General features: G+C 51.2%; 4 protein-coding genes across 4 annotated transcripts, besides 2 other annotated features; 1 reads left to right on the top strand and 3 right to left on the bottom strand.

Moving 5' to 3' along the window:
• Positions 1-1354: 1354 nt before the first annotated feature.
• EKO05_0008761 (uncharacterized protein) lies at positions 1355-3775 on the bottom strand (the record flags this gene model as incomplete). The annotated part of the gene is made up of 7 exons (XM_059637377.1): positions 1355-2381; positions 2437-2706; positions 2767-3191; positions 3261-3360; positions 3408-3517; positions 3573-3596; positions 3650-3775. The coding sequence occupies 7 exons, from the start codon at positions 3773-3775 to the stop codon at positions 1355-1357; spliced, it is 2082 nt and encodes a 693-aa protein (XP_059493360.1).
• A 1923-nt stretch (positions 3776-5698) lies between these two features.
• EKO05_0008762 (uncharacterized protein) lies at positions 5699-7252 on the bottom strand (the record flags this gene model as incomplete). Its single annotated transcript, XM_038946618.1, has 1 exon — positions 5699-7252. The coding sequence occupies one exon, from the start codon at positions 7250-7252 to the stop codon at positions 5699-5701; it is 1554 nt and encodes a 517-aa protein (XP_038796295.1).
• Positions 5895-5931: a tandem repeat.
• A 620-nt stretch (positions 7253-7872) lies between the features above and the next one.
• EKO05_0008763 (uncharacterized protein) lies at positions 7873-9115 on the bottom strand (the record flags this gene model as incomplete). Its single annotated transcript, XM_038941537.1, has 7 exons — positions 7873-8093; positions 8145-8478; positions 8531-8624; positions 8676-8763; positions 8813-8912; positions 8987-8994; positions 9049-9115. 7 exons carry the CDS (start codon positions 9113-9115, stop codon positions 7873-7875), a joined length of 912 nt encoding a protein of 303 aa, XP_038796296.1.
• A 701-nt stretch (positions 9116-9816) lies between these two features.
• Positions 9817-9916: a tandem repeat.
• Positions 9917-11346: 1430 nt separating this feature from the next.
• Positions 11347-13236, top strand: EKO05_0008764 (Ribulose bisphosphate carboxylase large chain; the record flags this gene model as incomplete). The annotated part of the gene is made up of 5 exons (XM_038941567.2): positions 11347-11402; positions 11454-11531; positions 11585-12067; positions 12115-12827; positions 12881-13236. The coding sequence occupies 5 exons, from the start codon at positions 11347-11349 to the stop codon at positions 13234-13236; spliced, it is 1686 nt and encodes a 561-aa protein (XP_038796297.2).
• Between the last annotated feature and the right edge of the window lie 682 nt (positions 13237-13918).

Here is a 13918-nt window from a genome sequence, read left to right on the forward strand (position 1 = left end):
CCCTATAATTGCTTTAGCGTAATCCTAAATATCATGTCTGGACACCTAAAAGGACCATGGTATCGCGTGTCACTGTGTTGTTCCTCCCAAAACTCTCTCCGAGCAATGGGTCCGATGGTGATTTGACGTGACCACCACACCTTGCAGACAAGATGTAACAACAGCAGGTTCACATCCTGCAATCCCACAATCCTTAAAATATAATAAACCTAATCTGCCAGTATGTATAAGCTAAGTTAATTACAAATTAAGCATTAGAGCAGGCTAGATTATACTTGTTAGAGGAGACTAGGAGTAACTTCCTTTTAAGATCTATAAACTTACAAATAATGTTAGATTTTAATTAAAGTAGAAAATCCTGCCAGAATTTGTGGAGTTGAGAGCCTCTTGCTTCTTCTACGACGATGTATTCTGCCTAAATAGGGTTTTGGTTAGTAGCACTCTAAGCGAGAACTTTTGGGACAGGAATGTTTAAGACAGTTCGAGCAAACTCTATGGTCGCCACTTCTGATGAAGTAGTAAATACTAAACTCTACTAGAACCACTAGTTCTACTTGTAAATGACCCTTGTATACTTAGCGTCTCCCGTGTTTTTTCCTAATTGAAAAAAATACAGTTTAACATGTCTCCTGTCTCGAAGTCTGTCTTCAAGCGATTTCTCGACACTCCACTGATCGGCAAAGTTGTCCAAAAGATTACAAGCACATCTCAGACTTCCAAGAATGATCAAAAATTCAACTTTCGCGCGAGCAAGGGTACCGTGCTATCAGACGTTGTCCTGGATAAGCTAGCAATGTATGTGATGAGATGAGAGCTTACGCCTAATAGCGCGGGCGGCTAATTCTCACGAGAAGCGGCGCAGCTCCCTTGGCACAATGTTGGGATCAACGGCATTCTAACAATAAAAATCCGTCAAGATAACACGAGATACCTGTAATCGGATTTCGACTCAAAAGGGCCGTATGCAGGGTAGCGGCGAAGTAAGCGCGATAATTACCACGGCACTACACCATACAACATAGCACTGTACAATACGTATGCCCTTTAGAGAGAAACGCTTGGAGATGGTATACCAGGGTAGAACTTGCAGCTTCGGATGTTTGGTAATACAAGCGGTCAGACCAAATCAGAGCCGGTGTCCTTTTCATCAAGAAGCAACTTGGCCACATATGTACAACCCAACATAAGTTTGCTCGTTCTTACGTGTTGCCCAGAACTGCACATCATGCTACAAACTTGCTTTTAAACGAGAATTAATATTGTTAGCTAATAGTATACAGGTATACAGGTATAAGTACCGGATCGTATGGAAATTTTTCTCTTCCAGAGCCAGGCTGTAATATATGTACAATCCTCAGATATGAACGAGATCGGCGACGTGATGACTTCCCATGATAATCCCAAATGACTTTTCGACTACGCTCCGCGCGCGCTCAGCCACAGGGGTTTGCATTTCCTGCAGAGACCGAAGCGCGTTTTTAACATAACGAATCATTGTCATCTTGTCCACAGAATGAGATAGAGGGTACGACAAACCGAGAAGCAGGACAGCGGCCGCTTGCACTACGTGGTGGACGATACACCACCATGGAGTCTGCCCGTAGATAGGACGAGCGCTGCAATTATCCGGTAAGAGATCAATGACCAATCTTGCAGATTCGATGCAACGATTGCCCAATTGCGCAGCGAAATCCGCTTCTGCGTTATCCTTCCATTGATCTCTTTGTGCGCTGAGAAACGGGCGTCCAAGTAACATTCTCGCACTGTATAGCTTGAATTTGAGGACTGTAACTTTACGCGCGAATTCTTCGTTTGCAGTATAAATAGGGGACCGAAGGTTGAAGTCCACAGGAAGCGACACGATCCATTGGTCAAGACGCTGGTTCAGTCGAGTGATGTCTCGACTAATCTCTATCGATGATTTCATTGCCGTTGTAGCAGAGTAAAGCGCTACGATTATGTTCTTGGTGATGGTGGAGAGTTCGAATGTGGCTTTGAAATACACCCCGGAACCAATCTCTACAGTGCCGGGCCCTGTAGCCAATTTGGGAATCTGTTGAGAGAGTCTAATTCCAACATACGAGACCTGGTTGATTGAGCACAAATTGGTGTTGCCCCAGTTTGTCTGGCGGTTGTCGTTTGTTTCGTACAAGCTTTGATCTTCCGCCCTGGAAAGGGGCAGTGGTACTGAGCAACACGAGTCTGCAATTATACTGGGCCGGCCGGTGGCGACGCTAATAGAACACTCCAGTGAGTAGAGACTCCACCATATGCGGCACAATAACTCTCGTTTTGATGCAGACGCTGATGGATCCTCGTTACGAATGTGAAGGCCTAGGGTGTATGCGAAACTGATAGCCAGGCTCACTGTTGTAGAAGCGCTACGATTCTTAGTGTGACGTTAGTCAATTAAAGATGGAAAGGCTATTCACGCACCGGTTTAATTGGCCAAGGGACATCCAGTAGAGTGAGAGCAGACCAAAGGCCTGGATCTGTGGCACGTCTGGGTGAATCGCCAATGTAGCCTTGTCAGAGATCAACGCCATTGCTCTGGCATGATACATCGCACAGATACTTCCATCAGTAGAACAGTGGCCCTCCACTATGTTTAGATAGCTCGCACTGATTGCAAACACAAGGTTCAGAATCGCCTGCCACTTTGGATTCGTTCTTAGCACATGTCCCTTTTGTAGAGACACAAGATACCTGCGACACTGGTTCGTGAAAGTTGTTCGATGTAGAATGGGGAACGAGTCGTGAACGAACATCATATAACAGGATAACAGCTTTTTAGCTGTCCCTACGTGTGGTGCTGCGTATGGATCTTTACAAGGGTTGAGTTCGGTACTTTCCCCGTCGTCCCAGAAGTTGTATGAGCCTTTGTACTCGTTGTCAGAAGGATTTGCTGGATCCTTCCGCTTTTGAGTTGCGCTACTTTCTTTAATCATGTCGGGATAGGCCATCGTTGCCGCTTTCAGCCATTGAAGCTCTGAGCTCTGTCCGATGAAGGTATTTGCTCCGCTTTGGCCGTCGCCGAGCAAATTCCCATCGAAAACACCCAGCAAATGCATGCTGAAGTTGTTTTGTTCGCCCAGCTTATCAGGTTGTGAACCATCTTCATTCTCTCTGGGATCGATTTGAGAAGTAGCTGGCGGAGTTTCCGGAGAAGGCTCTATCAGCTCCTCCTCAGCCTATTGGACAGGTCAGTAGCCTACACTTCGGGCCATAGAGCGTGCAAACATATTGCACACCATCCTTACATCTACCAGCATGTCTGCGATCGAGGCTTGGTCTGACTCATGTACACGAGACCGAAGTCTTCTCAAGAGTGCATCCATCCGCTGGCATCGTTCGGTGACGCTTTTTGAGTCAGTATAAACACATTTACTTGATGCTATCAAACTCACACTTTTAACCGGTCCTTGCGAGGCAGCACATATACGCAGTCGCGACTCGTTGTCAGGCAGCGCTTACATTGAGGCTTTTCACCAGTGCATTTGAGCTTGTAAGACTGACACTGGAAGTCGAGATGCCATTAGTCGGAATGCTTGATGCTTTCGCTATTATCTGACCGTATCCAGGTATGAGATGTATTGCTGGTACGTCTTCAGAGATGTGGATGTGAGGAGAATTTGAGAGAACAACGTACTGTTGTACATGCGCGCGGAATTCGATGTATGTCTTTTTTTGTCTTGCATCTTTGATCATGTTCTTGCGGTATGCCCTTGAATGAAGCAGTGGCCGACTGTAGTGTGGAATATGGGGTTGAAGACATCGCTCATCGCTTGCACTAACAAAATCATAAGAGGAATCGCCGTTCACCAGTGAAGATCTCTAACAGCAACGAAGTCTGGAAATGAGTGTAGCAGTGTAGCGGGAACCAAAAAGAGGCTGAGCTAGCAAGTGTATAGATATGGCCAGGAAGCCTTGCTTCGTTCTGAATTAGGCGCCCGACAAATTTGTGGAGCCGCGTCCTGGGACTGTTCGCCGCGCCAATCATGGGAGTGAAGGAGATCAGCCCGCCAAGAGCTCTCTGCGTCTATCCCGCATACTTGACATGAGAATGTTACCTATGGGTCGATCTGCATCTCGAACAGGCCTCTCCCTTTCGCCGCCAGCTCAGACTCACGTTTATGCCCTTCAAGTTGCCTGCATCGTTGACAGTTCCAAAACATACAGGCTTGCTGTCGTTGACGCTATGGATAGTCAAAGAAGCCCAGAGCGTCAAACGAACTCCTTGGACACCACGGTACTACTGTGGTCACAGCCGTCACGGAGAAAACATGGAGACTGTACATCCTTTGTCATTATCGCATAGTAGCCAAGACCAACCTCATGCCGCTCAGATACACAACATGTGGCAACAACCAACACAAAATTGCGGTGGATATCCCTTACGGCTACCCGCGTGGTGTTTGTTGCATGGGGTGTATCATCCACACATATACCCAACGCGCTGGAGTGCATCGGTGTTACCTGCCGATGTATCTATGGTACGATCTAGATGCCTGGACCCATGATTTGTAGAACCGGTTTAACATTCCGAATCCCCAGCAGCATAGCTCGCGAAATTAGCGGCGCTTGTGTGCAGTTTCTGGTTTTCTTTACGCGGTCCTTTCCTGCTCTCGAACCACACACAAGGGTAAACGATGCTCACGGTACAGTCCACATCCATCGCCACGACGCCACCGACTCATCGACGGAAGCGAATGGCAGCACAATCACATTGGTTTCTTTCTGCACACGGTACAACGACGAAGAATTGCATCAATTATTCTGTTTGTCCACATACCAAAGCATCGTGTAAGCATGTATCCAGCCCTGCCGCACTGAAGACGATATGCAAGCCAAAGGTAGGTATTTCATCCGATCTATCCGTACTGGTGACCTGGTCACTTCGATTTACAACAACACGTTCGCGATAGCACACCCTCTTCTCTTGTCGGAATCGCTGAAGGCTTGAAGATCAGAGCCTGCTCGAAGCTATCGAAGGACAGTGATGGTGTCCACTTTAGGTAAGGGCTTGAGAAAGTCTAGCAATGCCTCGCACTGTTGTGTATGTCGAGCCGCCTGAGGGCGCCAATGATTTGCATGTAGATCCTAGCAATTGCATCTAGCAAAAGTCAGCACCTGATGCTTCTCTGTTTTGAAGCACCGGCATTTTGAGCGACGTAGGGCGTACGCCACACGCTGGGGTACTTGACCCTCACTACGAGGACTCGATAAGCAAGTTATATGCATAAGATCCTCCTGTAGCGCTACCTTTGGTTTCTGCACTTGGCATTGTTCACACGCACATACCCCTTTTCGATATGTCCGTGCTGGAGGACTTCACGGTCCTTGTGGATGGGTGGCTGTCGCGTCTTCCGGAGATGAAAGAGGCGTCCCAATTGCTCAAGCATAGCTGGGCAACGTATAGTAGTGCTTCTGCTATCTTTGTATTCCCTTTTCTACACCTTTCTTTGAACTCTTAGCGTATTCTGCGGAAGCTATGTTATTTGCCAGATAATCTCGACATCAGATGCGACTTTGTTGAGGCCTCCCGTATCAGCCATACAAGCATGGGCCTCTTTGTTGTAAGCTTGCCTCGCAGACATGTAGAATCCCAGAGGCAGTGTGCACCTCAAAGCAGCCGTGCTTGTCTGTTTGGTAGCGCTCGTGTGTAATGTGGTATCATATTTCTACTTTGGTATCTTCGTCACCCACTCATGGCTACATCTCCATGCTGGGCTCCGGCGTTAGCGATCGCCCCGGGATCCAGTCTACTCAAACAGCCCGGGCAATTGTGTAGAACCATATGGCAGAACATGTCGCAGTCAATACAGAAATGGCTCTCGCAAGATCGGCACTCGTATCTCGCACTCTCGCTGGCCTTTTGGTCTCCGTTTTCTTCTTCATCATCATCATCATCATCATCATCATCATCGTCATGTCCACCATTGGCCCTCTGATTATGCCTGTCTGTGTGCCCGTTCAATATGCTGCCAGTTGTGGATTGCCTCTCCTTCTTCAGCGCCCTTGCAGCCAGTTCCTGTTTGGATAGGATTTCAGGAAACGTAGTGAGACATCCCACGCAGTCTCTCGAGTTCTTCTCGCGTGCACGCTGCCACGACACAGTAGCCCAGTTTCTCAAGGGAAAGAGGTGGTGGTAGCTGCGGGCCAGATGTGTCGAGAGGAGGAGTGTAAGTTGGCAACTGGGACATGTAACTGGAAGAGAACACACTTTCGCACTGCACCACGAACACGTGTAGCCGCCGAGTGTCAGGTTGCCGTGGCATGCACATATTGTGGGCACGTCTTCGACGACGCGCGAAGGAAAACCCATCATCATCAGCGCAGCACCTTTCTCAGGCTGCTGAGGTGTAGAGGCGGTATCTGAGCGGATAACAGGCGGGGTGGTAGTTGCAATGAGGAGCTCTTTGAGCATCTCCTGATCCGTCGCGATTGTGTATTCACCCTCATCGCCAGCATTTGTCCGTGTTACTATCTCCTGGCATATCTTGAGACGTGCGCCCATGCCTATTATACTGACACGGATGCGGTCGCGAACACATGCCTTGACAGTTTGGTGTATGTCGCCAGGGTCGAGAGAAAGGAGGGAGCCGAAGACCACGATGACTTCTCGTGTGCCGTGGTTTGGCGTGTGGTATAGTGTTGCGCGCGCGAGTTCGAGGGCGTTCTGAAGACTGGGTGCGCCCTTAGGCTCTTTGCCCGTCTCCTTGCTTCGAAGGCCTAGTATTGCTGCTGCATGTTCTGCTGGGTTGCCTGAAAGCTCGGAGACTCGTATACAAATGCCATCGTGCATACCGAGGACGCTCATTTGGGAAATGGGATTCTGCTCAAAGAATTCTCGGACGTAATCTTGTGCATAGTTAATCATTGTGTAGAAGCGATTGGGTCGCATGTCCTTCTCCATCATGGCCTCTGACAGGTCCAGCACCAGAACGACGTGCCGTATAATGCCTCTTTGAAAGGGCTTTGTGTCTTTGCGTAATCGTTTGCGCTTGCGCTCCTCTTCTCGTTCTTGCACACTCTGTCCCATGTCCTCATCGTCGACGGGTCTTATGGTCTTTTCGACAGTCCGCGAGTCTTCAGTCTCCCATGCTTTGCGCGCTGGCTTGGGCGCTGGCTCTTTCGTGATTTGCCTTCCGTCGCCTGCTGGCTGCGCTGGCCTGCTTGAGCTGGCCCGAGATCCTACAAACTCATCACCAGAAACCTCATCCCCGTCGTAAGAATAGTCCGAGTCGGCCATGGCGTGCGCGTGCGTGTGCGCCGGTGAGTGATTGTGGTGGGTATGAGGGACTGCAACCGCCTGCGGTGCTGATGGAAAGGTTTACGTCCAGGCGCGCGCGCGGAGAGCCGACAAGCGTATGCTCGCTTTCGAGGGAAACAACGGGCGTCCAAGCAAGTGTGTGGGGTACGCTATAGCGAGAGGAAGTGTGCGACGGATGAGCAATGAAAGATGACGTCGTGAGCTCTCATTCGTAGAGTGCCAGGGAAGCTGCGCTAAGATGGAGCATTCTCGACTCGAGCTAAGTCCAGCCGAAGTCTCACTAGGTTGCGACAGTCCCAGTGGTAGGGAAGATTTGTGAAGCTCGAACGATTGCGTGTAGATCCGCCTTTGACAGCCTTGACAGATTACGTGAGCACGTGAGCACGTGATGACTGGACGCGTTCTCACGTTTTGCATGTGAGTATAACATAACTACATAAAACTGCTCTCTTCTCCCAGCAAACATTATCTGTGTATCGTAAACTAGCAGCATGACGCGTAATGCGTCCAAAGATTCCCAAAATGGTATACGCTATGCTAGAGAAGTCATGAAACATTACGCCATATCTTGTACATCCCCCAAATGCCCTGCAAGGTCATCAATCATACGAGCCCGAGCCGGCGACCGTTGGCATCGGCCAATCGTCCTCGGTGATGCTCGACCAGAAGACCCAGACCATCACTACGGAAAGGAGCGTGAACAAGGTCTCGAAAAGACCGCCGTTGATCTTGCCAGAGGTGCCGGTGCAGATGTGGACACTAATGACGTATTGGAAGATCTGTCCGATGGCAAAAAGGATAGCTGCGCCAAGCAGGTAGACTACGAAATGGTGTTAGCAGCGGTAAACAGGGTTGTGTGTACAATACATACGCATTGGTTTGCGCTCTCCAAGAACGCGAAGGACAAGGAACGTCTCCAGGCAGAAGAAAACAACCAGGAAGACCAGAGGAACGAGTTGGTAGAGGGTGTAGAGGGCATAAGCCTGGTCGTCTCCGTACAAGGTATCATCCCAATAGCCGGTCCAGCTGAAACCAGTATCAAGGGCAATGTAGCCTGTCCCAACGAAGATGATAACGGCGGAGATGAGGAGCAGACCGAGCGAGATAGGGGTGCCATCATCCAAGAGTTGGTAGCCAACCAGACCGTTGAGCATCAGGATCCAAGACGTTGCAACGATTGCAGCGATATGTACAGCGACAAAGGCCTGCAAGACAGTCAGCCCATGGGTCGCCGTTCCTCGATAGCGACAAACGTACCAAGCGCACAGAGTTGTTCAGAGGGAATCCGCCTATTGTGAAGATCGCACAGATTGAGATGATTATGTAGCCGAGGAGGAAGAATTGCATTTCCCTGTCACCAGTCAGTCTTGCAGTTTCCAGCCTTTATCGTCGAGTCGTGTACCTTCGTCCAACGGCGGCCTTCTTCCTTTCAGATTTCCAGAGCAAGAAGAAGGTGGTGAGGATTGCGATACCGCAAAGTATTATCGAGCCTTGGGCCGTCAGCTTAACTCGGACTGCGCGCGTAGTCAATTTACTGACCCAGATTGTGCAGCCTTTCACCACCGCCAACAGAGAAGCCTTGGAGTGTGCAGCCTCCATTCCATCCTCCGCCGTTCCTTGTGGGTGCTTGGCTGAAGAGCTGTAGTGAGAGCACGGTTAGCGGCGCGCGCGCGAATGGATCAGGCCAGGGGGCCAAGGGCGGGAGCAACGCACATAGCATACTGCGAAGATTAGCATACAGTGTCCGAGAGTAGCGTATCACTCGAAGCGCTTACCTGGCAGCGTCGACCAGCTGTTGCCCGTGTCGCGACAAAAGTCGTCAAACTTTCCATACCTCGACATGGCGGGCTACAGCAGCGCAGCCTCGCGTTTGGTGGAGGATCTGAGAAGTAGCAATCGCCGTCGTCTTCTGTACTGCAGCGTGATGCTCAGGCAGCGAGTGGAGTTGACAGTCCTGACAGGGCAAAGGTAGCGAGAGTGAATTGTGGAGGAACGGAGCGGGTCGTGAGAGATGATGTGCACAGTGCACAGTGCTGCTGGTACGGTGGCTGGAGCTTCAAACCAGAAACTTGGTCTAAAGGTGGGTGGTAACCAGGTCAGGGATGCAGCTCGTTGCAACACCAGTTTTTCACGCTCTGGAGGTATTCGACGATGCGCTGCAGCTGTTTCTGCTAAGCGGCAGAATGCTGTTTGCAAGAACAACTCCTGTTGCTGCCGCGAGACGAGCGCATCCAAGCCTCTCTAGACTCTCTCGCACTCTCTCCATCACGACTCACAACACGACGACGGACCAAGTAACAAGCGGGCCGAGCAGGCTGGCAATTAGACACACGGCCAATCACAGGCGCAGCACTAGCACGTTTCAGGTGGATCGCCACTCTTGCCGAGAGTGTCTGGCGGCAGAGCGACGCCTCAAGGCTCACAACCGGTTTGCGTGCACAACGAGTCCATGGCAACAAACACGGTTGAGATCGAAGTGGGTACTCCGTTACTGTGGGTGTCGTTTTGGTTCAAGCTGTCGAGTCGGCTGCTTGGATGTGGTGGTTCGTGTTCGTGTTCATGTTCATGTTCATGTTCATGTTCATGTTCATGTTCATGTTCATGTTCACGTTCTGTTCACGTTCTGTTCACGTTCTGTTCATGCAGGTAGCATCCTCGACTCCCAACGGTGTTCCTGTCGATGGTCTAGCAGCTGCACGTCAGGCCACACAGCATTTGCTTTTGTGCATTGAGGATCGCCAGCCAGCACGCCAGCCATCTTTGTGGAGCTACCGAAGCGCTGAGCAAGTCTCCAGTTTCACGTGCCTGTCCTGGCGCAAGCATTTGACGAACGGTTCGCGCCCATCAACGAAGCTTGCTCATCTTGAACATACCTAGTTGCATGACGTGCACAGCTGCAGTGTTTCACTCGTGAGAGGCAGCTGTGTTTCGAGCACTCACACTCGAACGCAGTCAACACGCGCTTCTCACACGTGGGCTCCGTCGTGCGCCGTAGCTGGCATGGTACCCGTACCTGCTTAGAGTTGTTCTCAAGCTCGATAGGAGATTGGGTTGACTTTGTTGAATCGCCGTGTTTCTGCCGCGCACATCTGGCGGGTTTGGCGCAGCTTTGTCCACCGCTAGTAGCCGCCATCAGCGAGCATGCAGAGAGAGGTTCGAGACCAAGTGCAGTTTGCAGGGACAATGCTGGGGTTCCGGAGTTGCAATTCTCCGTGACATCTGAAGCTGTACATCTCGAGCGCTCCAACCTCTGCAAGCACCCTGCAACTGTAGAGATAGGTAGCAATTTCACAGCCTCCAAGTGGACATGCCCCCACGAGAACCTGCACGCCTACATCATCGCACAGCCAGCCGCTCCCATCGCCTCCAACAGCACGCTGCGATTGTTTCCCGGCTCAGCCCGGACCGAGTAAAGGCAAAGGGACTTTGCCAAGCCACAGGAACAGCAAGCAGGGCTCAAGCTGACAGGGTAGCTCACGTTTCCCTGATCACGAAGCCGTACTGGTATCGTGCTCTTTTCAGTCCCACTGCCGTCCAATGTGACCGCCCTTGACCGCTTAAGCCCTAGGCCCACATAACACCTGTCGCCTGCACGTCACTCGCGACCGCCTTTCGACCCTCGTCCAGATCCATTGCATTGGAGTTGGCTGCTCCCTCAGCCTGCAACCTTCACCATTCCTTTCAACTCGGGCAGCAGTCGGAGACCTGCGAACATCCCTCTCCATAACCTGAGCTCGTCCTCGCGCCCCCGTGACGGCGACTCCGCTTATCTGCTCGACAACGATAAGGATAGCGCGCGGTCCTCGTTCGACACGCCTTCGCACTCCGACGACCTCTCGCTCTGGAGTGACACCGGCGACCTCGTCGACCAGCTTGCCGACCAAGAAGACCCCCTTGCTATCCGCTTGGAAGGCTATCCTCCGCCGCATCGCCGACACCAGAAGCGTGCACGCTTTGCATCGCAGGACAGCATCAACGAAAAGGGTCACCGCACCCTCAGACTCGAGGACATCGAGATACCCGATCCTGGGCTCCGTACAATTTCCAAGGCGGAGAAGATACTCGCTCAAATCATGGCGCCCAACGATGGGCCCTCCCGTATCCACGGCTTGCATGGAAAGAAGCTCATGTTAGCAACGCTGCCCAGCTGCTGTCTGCATGATGTGCTAACATCAGCTAGCTACTTCACCAGTGTATTCGTCTCATTAGGCGTTTTTCTGTTTGGCTATGACCAAGGCGTCATGTCTGGTATCATCACGTACGCTGCCCCGAACCCCTCCGTACTCGAGCATGTCTGATCCAAGCATACAGGGGTATCTACTTCAAGGACTACTTCAACCAGCCATCAGCTGTCGAGCTGGGCAGCATGGTAGCTATCCTGGAAATCGGCGCTTTTATTTCCTCACTTGTGGTAGGCCGTATTGGAGACGTTCTTGGTCGACGCAAAACGATCCTCTATGGTTCGGCCATCTTCGTCGTTGGTGGTGCTCTGCAGACCTTTGCCAATGGTATGCCCATGATGTTGCTGGGGAGAATCATCGCCGGTCTTGGTGTAGGAACGCTGTCCACGATCGTACCCGTATACCAGTCTGAGATCTCACCACCCCACAACCGTGGAAAGATGGGCTGCATCGAATTCACTGGCAACATTACCGGATACGCATGCAGTGTGTGGGTCGACTACTTCTGCAGTTACATCAAGAGCGACTACGCGTGGAGGATTCCATTGTTCATGCAGTGCATTATGGGCACTTTGCTGGCTTTGGGCAGTCTGCTCATCTGCGAATCGCCAAGGTTGGTAGCGCTGACCTTGCAGATGGATTGGTACTGACAATGGGCAGATGGCTTCTGGATAACGACCATGACGAGGAGGGAATCGTGGTCATTGCTAACCTGTATGGAAAGGGTGACATCCACAACCCCAAAGCGCGCGATGAGTACCGAGAAATCAAGATGAACGTGCTGCTCCAGCGACAAGAAGGCGAACGCTCGTACGCGGATATGTTCAGACGCTACTACAAGCGTGTCTTCATCGCCATGTCCGCCCAAGCCCTCGCGCAACTCAACGGCATCAACGTCATTTCGTACTATGCACCTCTCGTCTTCGAAGAAGCGGGATGGTACGGCCGTCAGGCTATCCTCATGACCGGTATCAACGCCATCACGTACCTGCTTTCTACAATCCCGCCATGGTACATTGTGGATACTTTGGGGCGCCGAAAAATCTTGCTCTCTGGAGCCCTGATGATGGTCGTATCGCTCTCGGCTATTTCGTACTTCATCTTCTTGCAGGCGAGCTGGACACCGAACATGGTCGTCATATTTGTGATGATCTACAACGCGGCATTCGGATACTCATGGGGTCCTATTCCGTGGCTCTACCCGCCAGAAATTCTGCCCCTCAGCATTCGTGCAAAGGGTGCCAGTTTGAGTACTGCGACTAACTGGGCCTTCAACTGGCTGGTCGGTGAAATGACTCCTATTCTCCAGGAACACATCCAGTGGCGCTTGTACCTAATTCACGCGTTCTTCTGCGCCGTCAGTTTCGTTATCGGTAAGCCTGGGCACTCACAGTCGTACCACAACCGGTTTGCTGACAATCTGCAGTCTACTTCATCTATCCCGAAACGGCCAATGTCCGCCTCGAAGACATGAATTCTCTATTCGGAGATGCTACAACGGTAGCAGCCACACCACAACAGCGAGCAGAGGCCGAATCCTTGTTCAGCGGCAGCGGCCGCGAAGGTCGTGGTCGTGAACGAGATGGGTCGAGTCTTACTGCCGAAGCAGCCATTCCCGGCCTCGACATCGAGCCACCTGATCTGGAGAATGGCAGGTCTCCTCCCAAGTCCGAGAATGGAGATGGCGTCGGCGGCTGGATCTCCAACATGGTCAAGAGAAGCAAGGGAGACAACGACGGCACGGGTGGAAAGTACAAACGCGTCGATCAGGACGAGGACTAGACGCTTGCAACATCTCACTGATTGGCATTTCCTGGGGATTTCTGCATACTTTGGTCTGTTGCAAGCGACTTGGTTTAATATCCACGAGCAAGGCTGCTCGACATGTAGGTTTTGGTTGATAGAAGGGGCGAAGCATATCTTAGAGAGGGAGGTTGGAAAACCTCAGCATTGTACTGTCATGAGCGATTTAGTTGTCAACAAAAGATGCGCCTATGTTAAACATTATTCGGACCCTATGGTGTTTCGGCCTTGAGCTAAGGTGATCTGCCGGCCCTTTTCGACAATTCGCATGCTTGATACCTGTAGCCATTTTATACATGCGTTCCGCAGCCGCTAATCTAAGTACCAGCAAAGACTTGACCTGGAAATTCCACGACCCCTTTGTCTTGTTGATGAACACGAACACGAGTGCGTCAGCTTTTCACGTGAGGACAAGTGGTCAATAAGACCTCCCCCCCCCTACTAGTGTAAATACAGCTCCCCCGAGCCTTGGGAATCTAAATCGGGAACCCAGCAATTGATCTCCCCAACCGCGCTGCAGGCCCCAGGGGCTGTCAGACGTTGCTCTTCACCGTGAGCTTTTCCCATGTTTGCAATTCCTTCGGGCTCTTTCTTCTTTTCTTCTTGAGCCTGTTGTTGTTCCTTAGCAACAGACGTTACACAGGCCTGTGCGACAGCCTGA

Source organism: Ascochyta rabiei, chromosome 15 (assembly GCF_004011695.2).
Source record: "Ascochyta rabiei chromosome 15, complete sequence".
Taxonomy (NCBI): domain Eukaryota; kingdom Fungi; phylum Ascomycota; class Dothideomycetes; order Pleosporales; family Didymellaceae; genus Ascochyta; species Ascochyta rabiei.